The sequence below is a fragment of the Mobula hypostoma genome, chromosome 18 (assembly GCF_963921235.1).
Source record: "Mobula hypostoma chromosome 18, sMobHyp1.1, whole genome shotgun sequence".
NCBI classification, from domain to species: domain Eukaryota; kingdom Metazoa; phylum Chordata; class Chondrichthyes; order Myliobatiformes; family Myliobatidae; genus Mobula; species Mobula hypostoma.
Window position 1 is genome coordinate 63686607 of NC_086114.1, and position 16080 is coordinate 63702686.

General features: G+C 51.8%; 1 protein-coding gene across 1 annotated transcript in view; it reads right to left on the bottom strand.

Annotated features, from left to right (window-relative positions):
- The window catches only part of LOC134358129 (stereocilin), a 96456-nt gene that overhangs the window by 60743 nt on the left and 19633 nt on the right, over positions 1-16080 (bottom strand). The window contains exons 7-11 of the mRNA XM_063070115.1: positions 15135-15315; positions 13962-14077; positions 13001-13133; positions 8219-8401; positions 4975-5142 (exon numbers count right to left, since the gene is read on the bottom strand). Of these exons, the coding sequence (XP_062926185.1) occupies positions 4975-5142; positions 8219-8401; positions 13001-13133; positions 13962-14077; positions 15135-15315 (781 nt within the window). The remainder of the gene's footprint in view (positions 1-4974; positions 5143-8218; positions 8402-13000; positions 13134-13961; positions 14078-15134; positions 15316-16080) is intronic.

Sequence of the window (16080 nt, forward strand, 5' to 3'; positions counted from 1 at the left end):
GGGAGGGGAGGGAGCAAGAAAGCAAACAGATACAGAAGAGAGGAAATGAGTGGGGCAAGGATCGGATGCAAATTGTAGTTAGTACAAATCTTTTGCTAAAGATATGCCTGTAATGTCTTCTTCCTCTGCAGCTCATCATTCCTACTGAGGCACAGGCTGCCGACAGCAGCTCGCCAGAGTTCTCTGTCCTGCCTTTTCCCAGGTGGAGCCCTGGCGTTTCCTTCCTTTCACCGGAATGTGCTGTGTTTTTCTGGGGTGGGGTTCCCGGTTCCATGTGCCACCCTCCTTTTTTAGCTGGGCTTGGGACCATCAATGGCGGAGTCACACAGGTACTGAGCTGTAGTGTTCGATGTTCTATGATATAAAGACATGGAAACAGGTCTTTCAGACCCAAGAGACCCAGTTACACCCATGTGACCAATTAAATGACTAACCAGTACATCTCAGAGGAAACTGGAGCACGTGGAGGAAACCCACGGGGACAATATACAGACGGTCGGGAATGAACCCAGGTGGCTGGTGATGTGATGGTGTTACATTAACCCCTACACTGCCATGCCACCTCTGTATCGAGAGTGACAGCACAATAACACGATGTGCAGGATTTAGGCAACTATCCCTTTGAGTGATATCTACAGCTGAGGGAGAATCCGGCCAGAGAAGTGAGAATGCTTGTGACCACAATGGGGGGCTCAGGAACCACAGTGTGATCTCTCTGTGCAAGGTTCATGTCAATCGTGGGAGGGTCCAGTTTTGTGTGAGGAGTTTCGACACTCAACACTTGACAGAGGATGAGGAAAAGATCCAGAGATGGAGGGAGTCCATCAGGGTGAATCCAATCAGACAGAGAGAGGAGGGCGGGCCAGTGCATGGGCAGGAAAGGCCATACCTAATTGGAGCAACTGGACAGCAGTGATCCAGTCACCACACACTCCCGGGGTCAGACACGGAGTAAATCTCCATCCACACTGTCCCATCACACACTCCCCGGGTCAGACATGGAGTGAATCTCCATCCACACCATCACATCACACACTCCCGGGGTCAGACACGGAGTAAATCTCCATCCACACTGTCCCATCACACACTCCCGGGGTCAGACACGGAGTGAATCTCCATCCACACCATCACATCACACACTCCCGGGGTCAGACACGGAGTGAATCTCCATCCACACTGTCCCATCACACACTCCCCGGCTCAGACACGGAGTGAATCTCCATCCACACGGTCCCATCACACACTCCCGGGGTCAGACACAGAGTGAATCTCCCTCCACACCATCACATCCACACCATCCCATCACACACACCCGGGTTCAGACACAGAGTAAATCTCCATCCACACCATCACATCACACACTCCCGGGGTCAGACACGGAGTGAATCTCCATCCACACTGTCCCATCACACACTCCCCGGGTCAGACACGGAGTGAATCTCCATCCACACTGTCCCATCACACACTCCCGGGGTCAGACACGGAGTGAATCTCCATCCACACTGTCCCATCACACACTCCCCGGGTCAGACACGGAGTAAATCTCCATCCACACTGTCCCATCACACACTCCCGGGGTCAGACACAGAGTGAATCTCCATCCACACCGTCACATCACACACTCCCGGGGTCAGACACGGAGTAAATCTCCATCCACACTGTCCCATCACACACTCCCGGGGTCAGACACGGAGTAAATCTCCATCCACACGGTCCCATCACACACTCCCCGGGTCAGACATGGAGTGAATCTCCATCCACACCATCACATCACACACTCCCGGGGTCAGACACGGAGTAAATCTCCATCCACACGGTCCCATCACACACTCCCCGGGTCAGATACAGAGTGAATCTTCATCCACACCATCACATCAAACACTCCCCGGGTCAGACACAGAGTGAATCTCCATCCACACCATCACATCCACACCATCCCATCACACACACCCAGGTTCAGACACAGACTGAATCTCCCTCCACACCATCACATCCACACCATCCCATCACACACTCCCCTGGTTAGACACAGAGTGAATCTCCCTCCACACCATCACATCACACACTCCCCAGGTTAGACACGGAGTGAATCTCCCTCCACACCATCACATCACGTACTCCCCGGGTCAGACACAGAGTGAATCTCCATCCACTCCGTCCCATCACACAGTCCCGGGGTCAGACACAGAGTGAATCTCCATCCACACCATCACATCATACACTCCCGAGGTCAGACACAGAGTGAATCTCCCTCCACACCATCCCATCCACACCATCCCATCACACACTCCCCGGAGTCAGACACAGAGTGAATCTGCGTCCACACCATCACATCCACACTGTCCCATCACACACTCCTGGGGTCAGACACAGAGTGAATCTCCCTCCACACCGTCACATCACACACTCCCCGGGTCAGACACAGAGTGAATCTCCCTTCACACCGTCCCATCACACACTCCCCTGGTCAGACACAGAGTGAATCTCCATCCACACTGTCCCATCACACACTCCCGGGGTCAGACACAGAGTGAATCTCCATCCACACCATCCCATCACACACTCCCGGGGTCAGACACAGAGTGAATCTCCATCCACACCGTCACATCACACACTCCCCGGGTCGGACACAGAGTGAATCTCCCTCCACACTGTCCCATCACACACTCCCCTCGTCAGACACAGAGTGAATCTCCATCCACACTGTCCCATCACACACTCCCGGGGTCAGACACAGAGTGAATCTCCATCCACACCATCCCATCACACACTCCCGGGGTCAGACACAGAGTGAATCTCCATCTACACCATCACATCACACACTCCCCAGGTCAGATACAGAGTGAATCTTCATCCACACCATCACATCAAACACTCCCCGGGTCAGACACAGAGTGAATCTCCATCCACACGGTCCCATCACACACTCCCCGGGTCAGACACAGAGTGAAGCTCCCTCCACACCATCACATCACACACTCCCCGGGTCAGACACAGAGTGAATCTCCATCCACACCATCCCATCATACACTCCCCGGGTCAGACACAGAGTGAATCTCCATCCACACGGTCCCATCACACACTCCCAGGTTCAGACACAGAGTGAATCTCCATCCACACCATCACATCCACACCATCCCATCACACACTCTCCAGGGTCAGACACAGAGTGAATCTGCCTCCACACTATCACATCCACACCATCCCATCACACACTCCCGGGGTCAGACACAGAGTGAAGCTCCCTCCACACCATCACATCACACACTCCCCGGGTCAGACACAGAGTGAATCTCCCTCCATACCGTCCCATCACACACTCCCGGGGTCAGACACAGAGTGAATCTCCATCCACACTGTCCCATCACACACTCCCGGGGTCAGACACAGAGTGAATCTCCCTCCACACAGTCACATCACACACTCCCCGGGTCAGACACAGAGTGAATCTCCCTCCACACCGTCCCATCACACACTCCCGGGGTCAGACACAGAGTGAATCTCCATCCACACCATCCCATCACACACTCCCGGGGTCAGACACAGAGTGAATCTCCATCTACACCATCACATCACACACTCCCCGGGTCAGATACAGAGTGAATCTTCATCCACACCATCACATCAAACACTCCCCGGGTCAGACACAGAGTGAATCTCCATCCACACGGTCCCATCACACACTCCCCAGGTCAGACACAGAGTGAAGCTCCCTCCACACCATCACATCACACACTCCCCGGGTCAGACACAGAGTGAATCTCCATCCACACCATCCCATCACACACTCCCAGGTTCAGACACAGAGTGAATCTCCATCCACACCATCACATCCACACCATCCCATCACACACTCTCCAGGGTCAGACACAGAGTGAATCTCCATCCACACGGTCCCATCACACACTCCCGGGGTCAGACACAGAGTGAATCTGCCTCCACACAGTCACATCACACACTCCCCGGGTCAGACACAGAGTGAAGCTCCCTCCACACCATCACATCACACACTCCCGGGGTCAGACACAGAGTGAATCTCCCTCCACACAGTCACATCACACACTCCCCGGGTCAGACACAGAGTGAATCTCCCTCCACACCGTCCCATCACACACTCCCGGGGTCAGACACAGAGTGAATCTCCATCCACACTGTCCCATCACACACTCCTGGGGTCAGACACAGAGTGAATTTCCCTCCACACCATCCCATCACACACTCCCGGGGTCAGACACTGAGTGAATCTCCCTCCACACTATCACATCCACCCCATCCCATCACACACTCCCGGGGTCAGACACAGAGTGAAGCTCCCTCCACACCGTCACATCACACACCCCCAGGGTCAGTCACTGAGTGAAGCTCCCTCTGCACTGTCACATCACACACAGCCCCAGGGTCAGATACAGAGTGAAGCTCTCTCTATTCTGTCCCATCACACACTCCTTGGGTCAGACACAGAGTGAAGCTCCCTCTACGCTGTCCTTTCACACACACCCCCAGGGTCAGACACAGAGTGAAGCTCCACCCACACCATCACAACACACACTCCTGGGGTCAGACACAGAGTGAAGCTCCCTCTGCACTGTCACATCACACACAGCCCCAGGGTCAGTCACTGAGTGAAGCTCCCTCTGCACTGTCACATCACACACACCCCCAGGGTCAGACACAGAGTGAAGCTCCCTCTACACTGTCCTTTCACACACACCCCCAGGGTCAGATACAGAGTGAAGCTCTCCCTATTCTTTCCCATCACACAATGCCCCAAACAGTACTGATCCAGACACAGAGTAGGGTGTGTCGATGATTCAGGCCGACTCAGCTGAGGGAAGTTAGCCCTGGGACGACTTCAAAGCTGTTGAATAGGCTCGGCGACCATCAATCACCAACACTTTGCATCTTGATCAATGGGGCAAGAATGACCCCTGACCTCCAACTGTGCTATCGGGATGAGCTTACAGATAGTCCTACCCGGAGAGCGTCCAGGATCACAGCTTTCTGGGCGGAAGAGAGCTGAACCAGGAAAGGGTGGAAGCAGGCGCAGGCCCTGGCCAAAACTCCGGCTGGAAGGCGCTGCAGGGCAGACAGACTCAAGCCAGGCAGCAGTTGTCCAAGGTGGCAGAGGACGTCTGCGGACACCTAGAATGTTCAACAAGGTCCAAGTATCACACAGTTTTCAGTACTTAACATCAAAAGACACGTCTACGATCTCCTTTTACCCTTGTAGTAAGCTGGTATGTTCTCATGATTACATCTGCCACCCCTTCCTGAACACCTGTAGGCCAGCTTCACCCTGACTGCCATCTACGTCTCTTCCCGAATTGCCGTTAACGTTCAGAATTAAAGTGAACAGTAGAGTGTCAAAGTAGAATCAAAAATGTCAGACTAGATAGCATCCATGAAGGCGATAATTCACCACTGCAAGGCTCATTCAATTACCTTCAAAATTTTGTATTTAACTTGTGGTGTTCCTCTATTGGTGTGCGTGGTGGGACAGTGTGGAGAAAGCTTCACTCGATGTCTAACCTCAATACATGATGAGACAGTGTAGAGGGAGCTTCACTCTGTGTCTGACCTCAGGACTGTGTGACGGGATGGAGTAGAAGGAGCTTCACTCTGTGTCTGACCCCAGGAGTGTGTGATGGGACAGTGTGGAGGGAGCTTCACTCTGTGTTTGACCCTGGGAGTTTCTGATGAGATGGTGAAGAGAGGGAGCTTCACTCTGTGTCTAAGCCCAGGAGTTTGTGATGGGACGGTGAAGAGAGGGAGCCTCACTCAGTGTCTGACCCCAGGAGTGTGTAATGGGACGGTGAAGAGAAGGAGCCTCACTCAGTGTCTGACCACGGGAGTGTGAAATGGGACGGTGAAGGGAGAGCTGCCCCCTGTGTCAGACACATGCTGTCAGTGTCTGATGAGACACCAGGTGTCTCTGTATCACCAAGTGCCCTGTTGGACAGCACCAATCCCACCAGTGATGAGAATGAAATGTTGCTTTTCTATTTAAAAGTCAAAATAGCTGGATACTTACATTACTTCCCTGAATAATCTCCGTCACAAGCTGATCAGCCTACAAAACAGTTTGAAAAAGTAAAAATATTTTTATTAAGGACTGAGTCACTAACTGCTAGTTACCCACCACCAAGTTTAATTTGATGTCTGCTGTACTTGGTCGCTGGGTTTCCTGTCCTTCCTCTCATCTCCACTAGGTGGCAGCTGCCCACACACCAGCTTCTGTCCAGACTTCTGCTGTTTCTCATGGGGAACGGGTGGGTGAAATGTGGCTTATTTCATCACCTGGCAGTGTCACATCTGCACACACTCTCTCTCACACACACACACACACTTTCACACACACACACTCTCTCTCTCTCTCTCTCTCTCTCACACACACACACTCTCACACACACATACACACACTCTCTTTCTCACACACACATACACACACTCTCTTTCTCACACACACACTCACACTCACACACACACACTCACACACACACTCACACACACACACACACTCTTTCTCACACACACACTCACACACACACTCTCACACACACACACTCTCTTTCTCACACACACACTCACACTCACACACACTCTCACACACACACTCTCTTTCTCACACACACACTCTCTCACACACTCACATACACACACACTCACACTCATGCACAGACACACACTCACACACACCCTCTCTCTCACACACACACACTCTCACACACACTCACACACAAACACAGACACACACACACTCACTCTCTCTCACACTCGCACACACACACACATTCTCTCTCTCACACACACACACTCACACACACACACACTCACACATACACACACACTCACACTCACACACACACACTTTCACACACACACACTCTCTCTCTCTCTCTCACACACACACACTCTCACACACACATACACACACACGCTCTCTTTCTCACACACACACTCACACTCACACACACACACTCTCACACACACACTCTCTTTCTCACACACACACTCTCTCACACACTCACATACACACACACTCACACTCACGCACAGACACAGACACACACACACATTCTCTCTCTCACACACACACACACTCACACACTCACACACACACACACACAGAGGTGTTTGGAACTGAAGAACCTTCCCTCCCCTTTACAGAGTGCAGCCCGTTTGTAGGTCAGCATAATAGCATAGTGGTTAACAAAATGCTTTTACTGAACCAGCAATCTGGATTTAATCCCCACTGCTGTCTCTCACCTCCAATGGTGACTGATGACCCAGATGACTGAAGACCAGTTATCCAGCCATCCGCCAGCAAGCAATGGAGGGAGCGCTAAGCCATCAGCCATCTGTCTTGTACTTATGTCGACACAGAAAGAAGCCATTTAGCCCATCAAATCCATACTGTCCCCCTAAGGAGCAATGCCATTAATCCCGCTCCTGCTCCAGAATATTGTTTCACACCCATGCCCGTCAATTTCACCTTGGAGTCAGGTCCAGAGATGACGGCTAACCTTTGGTGGGCGGACAGGTTTTGGAGAAAAGCCACATCAAGAACAGGTAGGATCCCACCGAGAGCTGCCCGGTCCTGGTGGGTTAGTGCACTCACGTTCTGACCCCGCAGGTGGGTCACCAAAAGATTTGTTTTTGAAATTAACCTACACTAGGTGGAGGAATTTCTTTAGCCAGAGGGTAAGCAATCTGTGAAATTCATCGCCACCAACGGCCGTGAAGGCCAAGTCATTGAGTATACTTAAAGCAGAGGTTAACAGGTTCTTCACTAGTAATGGTGTCAAAGGTCACAGGGAGAAGGCAAGAGAATGGAGTTGGGAGGGACAATAAATTAGCTGTGGTGGAAAATTGGAGTAAATTTGATGGGTTGAATGGCCTAATTCTGATCCTACATCTTATGGTGACTAATTAAGCTCCCAACTTGGACATGCTTAGAGTGTGAGTCAGATGGAGAATGTGCAAACTCCAGATGGACGGCATCTGATGTCAGGATCAAACCCAGGTCTCCGACATCAGCACTAACTGCTGAACCATCGACCCACCCTCCATTTCAGTTGAGATGTTGAACCTCATTTCCTTTCTCAAGCACCAGGACCTCACTAGGTGAAAATCAGGGGCATTCTCCCTGTAAATCCTGACCGTCCATCTCGAATACAGACATACACACACACACAACGGACAGAGCAAGGTAACTGACCTGGGCAGTAGTGACTGACGCGGAGCCAAGTCCAGAGATGACGGCTAACCTTTGGTGAGCGGACAGGTTTCGGAGAAAAGCCACGCCAAGAACAGGTAGGATCCCACCGAGAGCTGCCCAGTCCTGGTGGGTTAGTGCACTCACGTTCTGACCTCGCAGGTGGGTCACCAAAAGGTGTGCAGTCTAAAAGCAAGAGAAAACAGGAGGCACAGGTCACACATCCAGCAAACCCACTGCTCCGAGTCCATGGCCTCCACTGCAGGCTTCCCTGTCCCACCCCAGAATGAAGGCAGAAACTCCAAAGTAGGGAGGTGTGGAATAGGAGCCTGGAGCCATGGCCACCTCCACACACCACTCCCACCCAGTAAGATCTTTGCCTCATCCAATTTCCCATCTGCTCCCTACATCCCTCTATGGTTTCAGTAACCAGAACTCCATGGATCATCTTCAACCTGCTCAACATCTGAGACCAGTCCTCGGTTGACCTGGGACAGTGATCTCCAGCATCCACCCTGCCAATTTCTCCTGGAGATTAACTTCCAACATCTAGCCAGTGTGGCTGCCTTTGGAAACGACACACACGTGGTTTGCACACATTTCTGTTGTCAATGATCTCTCCCATCCGTCCAACAACATCTTTGACCCCCTACCATCAGGCAGGAGATAACGTTGCATTAGGACGAGAACTGTTAGGATGGGAAACAGTTTCTTCCCCCAGAACTCCCTGCCACCACCCAGGTCTCATCACGTGTGAAGTGCCAGTAGCGTTATACTGTTTACTTTTTAAACTTGTGCTGTAAATGCACCTTGTCATTTGTTAATTTATTTGTGGAGCCTTCACTTTATGTGTTAAGTGTGTAAGTTAGATGTACTGTGTTGTGCCCCCTGCTCCAGGGGAACGTTGTTTCATTTGGTGGTATACATCTACATGGTTGAATGACACTATAAACATGAACTTGAACTTTTCCAATACCTGGGAGAGAACTCTCTCCCTCACCCACGGATTCTCTGCACAGTAACTAGACGTTGAGCGGACAACTGACCTGGAATCTCATCAGATAATACAGAGGGAATTGGGAACAGAGGCCACTCAGCCCTTTGGAGCATGTTTTCACATCAATACATGACATGGGCCAACCCAATCTTGTTTGTATTTACTATCCCTTGTTCCTCAGTGCCACTGCTCAACAAAAGTCCTTTGGTCCTCAAATTTCAGTGTTTCGAACATAGAACATTAGAGCACAGCACAGCACGGGCCCTTTGGCCTACATATCGAGCCGACTTTTAACTACTCTCACTTCAATCTAGCCCTCCCGTCACGCATATCTCTCCATGGTTCTATCATCCATTCCATATCTAAGTTTCTTAAATCCCATGAATGTATCCGCCTCCACCACCATCTCCAGCAGCATTTTCCACATCCCCACCACTCTCTATGCAAAATCCTTACCTCTGACATAGCCCACTATACTTTCCTCCAATCACCTTAAAACTATGCCCTCTCATATTAGCTGGGAAAAGGTTTCTGGCTGTCCACTCAATCATTTTGTACACCTCTATCAAGTCTCTTTTCATCCTCCTTCACTCCAAAGAGAAAAGTCCTACCTTGCTCATGTCCTTATGAGACATACTCTCCAATCCAAGCAGCATCTTGGTAAATCTCCTCTGCACCCTCTCTAAAGCTTCCACATCCTTCCTATACTGAGCACAGTATCCTGGTATAGAAACACCAATGCCCTTGAACGGAAAATCGCACAAAGGGTAGTGATCACAGATAAAGTCCTCACGGGTAAAGCCTTCCCCACCATTGAACACAGAGCACTGTCACACAAAAGCAGCAGCCACCACTTAGGGCCCCCATCACCCAGGTCTCACTCTCTCCTTGCTGCTGTTGGTACAGGAGCCTCAGGACTCACACCACCCGGGCCTCACTCTCTCCTCGCTGCTGTTGGTACAGGAGCCTCAGGACTCACACCACCCAGGCCTCACTCTCTCCTCGCTGCTGTTGGTACAGGAGCCTCAGGACTCACACCACCCAGGCCTCACTCTCTCCTCGCTGCTGTTGGTACGGGAGCCTCTGGACTCACACCACCCAGGCCTCACTCTCTCCTCGCTGCTGTTGGTACAGGAGCCTCTGGACTCACACCACCCAGGCCTCACTCTCTCCTCGCTGCTGTTGGTACAGGAGCCTCAGGACTCACACCACCCGGGCCTCACTCTCTCCTCGCTGCTGTTGGTACAGGAGCCTCAGGACTCACATCACCAGGTTCCAGAACAGTTATCATCAGGCCCTTGAATCAGTGGGGACAATTTACTCAATTTCACTTGCCCCACCATGAACTGTTCCCACAACTTATAAACTCACTTTCAAGGGCTCTTCTCCTCATGTTCTCAATATTTATTGTTTAATTATTTATTATTATTATTTCTTTTTTCCTTTTGTATTTGCAGTTTGTCTTTTGCACATTGGTTGTTTGTAGGGTACAGTCTTTCACTGACTCTATTATGGTTCTTGGATTTACTGAGTATGCCTGCCAGAAAGTGAATCTCAGGGTTGTATACGGTGACATATATGTACTTTGATAATAAATTTACTTTGAACTTTTAAATGTCTAGCTGGAGATTTTTTTCGAGTTGCAACATCACCTCATGGCTCTTGAACTCAAAGTGTTTTGAGATCTTTGGGAAGAGATTTTCAGATTTCTGCAGTACACCCCTCATCCCCACCTCACCACTCCCTCTCCCTTGCGAATGAGGACATGTTTCTTGACATTAATGCTAGGCTAAGCAACCTTCGCTTTTTGCTTCAATCACTCTTTGGCGGGAGAGTACCGCCATTAGGAACAGAACAGTGGAAGGACCAGAGGGTCAGGCAGCATCTGCAGTGGCAGAAGGGGTGAGCTGCATTTCAAATCGAGATTCCACACCAGGAGCCTTCAGTCCCTTTGGGGCTGGTCTGAGCTCTGGGGCACAGACGAGGAGAGGGAACTTCATACTCAGCCTCGAACCGTGCTTCACCATAACCAAGTGCAACCATTGGCCGGGGAATGGCCATTCAGCCCATCAAGGCTAGCTTACTATCCTGACACCTTTCTGCTGGGTACACAGGCTGAAAACAAAACACAAGCATTTGGAAAGACTTATAGAAATCTAGGCCAAACGCAGTAAGTTGGGACTAGGTGGATGTGCACGATGGTCTCGTTGGGGCAAAGGACCTATATAAATGCTGTGGTGCTCTATGATCCTATGAAAAGCAAAAAGCCAAATGCCAGTGGGGTGGGGGCAAAGAAATATTCTGGAAAAATTCTCCAGACCTGACGAAGGGTTCCAGTCTGAAACAGTATCGACTGAATATCCCTCTACAAGTACTGCCCGAGTTCCTTCAGCATTTTGTGTGTAGAGCATCTGCAGAATCTCTGGTGTTATTAAGTGATCACTTTCACTGGCAGCTTGTTCCACACTCACATCACCCTCTGAGTGAAGACAATATCCTGCACTTCACCACCCCCCTCCCGCTGCCCCCAGGTTCCCTTAAGTATTTCACCTTTCACCCTAAACTTATGACCTCTAGTTCTAGTGTAACGCGCTGTAAGGTTTCACTGCTAATGTAATGGCTTCTCTGTGATATTCCCTGCTGAGGTAACAGTTTCTCTGCAGCAGCAATGTTTGGGTTATGGCTGGAGATAACAGGACGCATGTTAGCCAATAAGAGATTGTGGCTGTGTCTTGTGATTCTGGAAAGATGTTTTTTTGAGGAGAGATGAAGAGGGAGGACGTGTATGGAGAGAGCTGGTAGGCCACCAGACAGAATGGACTGGGATCTGAGGGTCCAAAGGTCGGCGACGTTCGAAGGAGACCGATGGTGGAAGAATGACAACCGAGTGAGTTCCAACATGAAAGTTTGACTTGAATTGAGCCCTTTTTTTATTTTCATTACTAACCCTATATTGAGATTAAGATTCATAAAGTTCAATCATTTAATTGCATATGGTGTACTGTCTGATACTTTGCGTTGTGGGTTTGTAACTGGGAGTACATTACACAGCATCCACACAAACGTGATTTCCCAGTTTGGCGGGGCCAAAGGCTGTTTCCCCTAGATGAACGCGAGCTGGGTGAGCCTGAGGGTCACACTGGTTTCACTCAACCTCAAAGAGAAAAGCCCGAAAGCATTCACCCTATCTATGCCCCTCAATTGTGTAATTTCTATCGTTTCTCCTCTCATTTTCCTGAGCTCCTCGCCTATTCAACCCTCCCCTACAACTGAGATCCTCAGGCCCTGGTAACATTTCTTTGCACTCTTTCAATCTTATTGACGTCTTTCCGGTAGGTAGGTGAGCAGACTGCAGACAATACTCTGAATTAGGCAACACCAGTGTCTCATACACCTTCAACGTAACATCACAACTCCTGTTCTCAATGCCTTGATTTATGAAGGCCAACGTGCCAAAAACTTTTTCTGACCCCGTCTACCTGTGATGCTACTTTCTGGGATCTGTATTCCCAGGTCCCTCTGTTCCACGGCACACCTCGGTGCCTTATCACTCACCGTGCAAGCCCTACCCTGGTTTGTCCTCTCAAAGTGCAACACCTCACACTTATCCACATTAAATTCTATCTGCCTTTTTCCTGCCTGGTTTACTAGTTAGTTGAGGTTATGCTGCAAACTTTCATAATCTCCTGGAAAGCTCCTCTGTAAATCCATTCCATGATGTTCTGCAGTGATGCCCCACTACTCCGACCAGGATAAAGCATTGGGAATGCTGGTGCTGAGGAACTCACCCCACTGCCGGGATCAATGCTGCCATCACCGATGCAATCCAAGAGAGTGCCAGAGACCACGTCTGCCTGCGGCCGGGCAGCAAGCAGAACCTGGAGATCTGACTGACTGGCGAAGCAAACCAATCGACCGAGCCTGGAAAAGGAATGGGAATTGACTGGCTTCTGGGCTTGCTCCCGCACCCTTCCTGCCAGGGAGGAGGGTCTGGCAGCACCTCCAGGTAGGGATACAGCATCCACCCCGAAAGAGCAGAACCCACCGCGAGCACCGATCCAGCCCCTCAAAGCGTGGAACCCCTAACGCAACAAGACAAGTAGGAAACAGGGAGGAATGTCGGCAGCTTTGAGATGGAGAAGGCGAGGATTTGAAAACGGGAACGTCGCCAGGATAGTGAAAGGTGGAGCAGCACACACAAAAAGCTGGAGGAACTCAGCAGGTCAGGCAACATCCAGGAAGAGGAATAAATAGATGACATTTCGGGCTGAGACCCTTCATCAGGACTGGAAAGGAAGGGGGAAGAGGCCAGAATAAGAAGGTGGGGGCAGGGGAGGAGTATGACAGGTGAGAGGGGAAGCCAGGTGAGGGGGGGTGAGGAGAAGAGGGATGGAGTGAGAAGCTGGGAGGTGATTGGTGGAAAATTCGCCTCACCCTCCCTGGATCTGCTGTGTTCCTACAGTGGTGCAGTGGCTGGCAGAGCACCATTACAGCAGCGGGGACCCAGGTTCAACTCCGCTCTGTCTGTAAGGAGTAGGCACGACCGCCTGGTTTCCTCCCAAATACCAGATACCTATGGGTCACCGGGGTATAATCAGGAGGACCTGAAGGGTGAAAGCAGCACCCTGGAGCCCACCCAAACCCCCTGCCCCCCGGGGTGAGAAAGACAGGAGGTCACCGTGAGCGCCTCCACAGGCAAAAAGAGAGAGTGGAGCCACGTGGACGTTCGTTCGTCCCGGGAAGAGTTACCTCTGGAGCTGGCCACTGGACAGGCTCCAGTTGGAGTTGACGACAGTGCGGAGTACGTGTCTGGCCCGGGGCAGATCCAGGCTGCTGTTCCCCAGCAGGTCGCTCACCGAAGACAGCTGGAACAGGAGGGGGATGTGCGGCGAGAACCCTGGAGATCCTGTTCCCCCAAAACTCCACCTGCCCGGGCACAGGCTCAACTCTCCCTGCAGCCTCACACCTTCCATCCCTCCCCCTGTCCACCCTTCCCATCTCCCACACCTCAGTACACCCCAGGAGACACCCCCTCCTGCCCACCCTCAAAGCCTGCTTCACACCCAGCTTCCCCGACACACCCAGCCCTCCCCTGCCTCTCACACCCTCCTGAACACACATCAGCCCTCGCTACCCTTTCTCCCGAAGAGACCCCAGTCCTCCTCCCGCCTGCCTCACACAGCCCCTCCCCTCCTGTCGAGGGAGCTGCCAACCCTCAATGACCCCCCATTTGGGCCAGACTGCAGAGGGCAGCCCAACTCCCGGCATCAGTGAGCGTGGTGGGGGCAGTGGGGGGTATTGATTTATTTATTCGGTTATTGAGAGATACAGCAGGGAACAGGCCCTTCCGCCCCTTTGAGCTGTGCTACCCAGCAACCCCGATTTAACCCAAGCCTAATCACAGGACAGTTTACAATGACCAATTAACCCACTAACTGGTACGACTTTGGACTGTGGGAGGAAACCAGAGCCCCCAGAGGAAACCCACACAGCTCATGGCGTAGACGTACAAATTCCACACAGAGGATGCTGGAATTGAACTCTGAACTACGCTACCGTGCGAGCACAGAGGTGGGAGGAAGAACAGGGACGATAATTGTCCTGTTATCCTGGGGATAGATCCCAAGTCCTGATCTCCATCCTTTGATGTTTGACGTGAGACAGGCCAGCCCGTAATTCACACCCAGAGCTGGAGACATGGGTGGGCCTCTTCACTCCAGCCCTGCTTGGCAATAAACACCCCTGCCCCACAAGCTCCAAAGGCCATCCTCCCCTTCCCCATCACCGGCCCCCTCACCCACCATCCCATCTTCCCCATTCTCCAACTCTGAAACACCTCCCCTCCCTACCTGACCACTCCTTTTGACCTGCTGTGCCCCACCACCCCTATCCCCACCCCCCCTCCACTATCCCCTCCCTCACCTGTCTGGCCGTCAGCTGCTGGAATTGACCGGTGGGCAGGTAGGGGAGGAGGGCCCGGACTGACCTCAGGAGGTGCGGGGGCCAGGAGCCCACCTGTCCGAAGGTGCTCAGCACCCTCCTGGCAAAGGCTGCCTTCTGACCAGCTTTCATTGCAACACTGTGCTCCTGGATGGCGGCCAGCCTGCAAGGACAGATCGACAGTGGGTGGAGGTCAAATCCCATCGCGCCTGCACGTCCCCTCCCCGCACACCACCATGTCACCCTAACCGTCATCCACCATCCAGGCGACAGGCAGCGCTGATTACGGAAACCAGCCGGCGTGGCTTCCAGCGGGAGGCAGCGGCCGGGGGAGTGGAGGTGGAGCACGAACTCGCCACCTGCTAGAACCACGACAAACCCCACAGGAGCAGCCACAGATGGCTGTGGAGGCCAAGTCACTGGGCACATTTAAAGTGCAGTTTGATGGATTCTTGATTGGTCAGGCCGTCAGGGGAAAATCTGCAGAATGTGGTTCAGAGGGATAATAAATCAGTCATGATGGAATGGTGGAGCAGACTCAATGGAAAGGAATTATTTCCTGCCGAGTTCCTTCAGCATTTTGTGCCCATCGTTCCAGGAGAGCAGGTCATTCCCATCTCCGCCAAGGATGTTACTCCAGATGAATGTTCCCAACAATCTCCTTTCTTCCTTTCAGATAGCGAACCGCAACTGGGATACGCCCCTCACGGTCCCAGATGTGGAACCCGGACTGGGATACACCCCTCACAGTCCCAGATGTGGATCTCCAACTGGGAAACGTACCTCACAGTCCCAGGTGTGGAACTCTGACTGGGAAACGTACCTCACAGTCCCAGGTGTGGAACTCTGACTGGGATACACCCCTCATAGTCCCAGATGTGGATCTCCAACTGGGAAACGTACCTCACAGTCCCAGGTGTGGAACTCT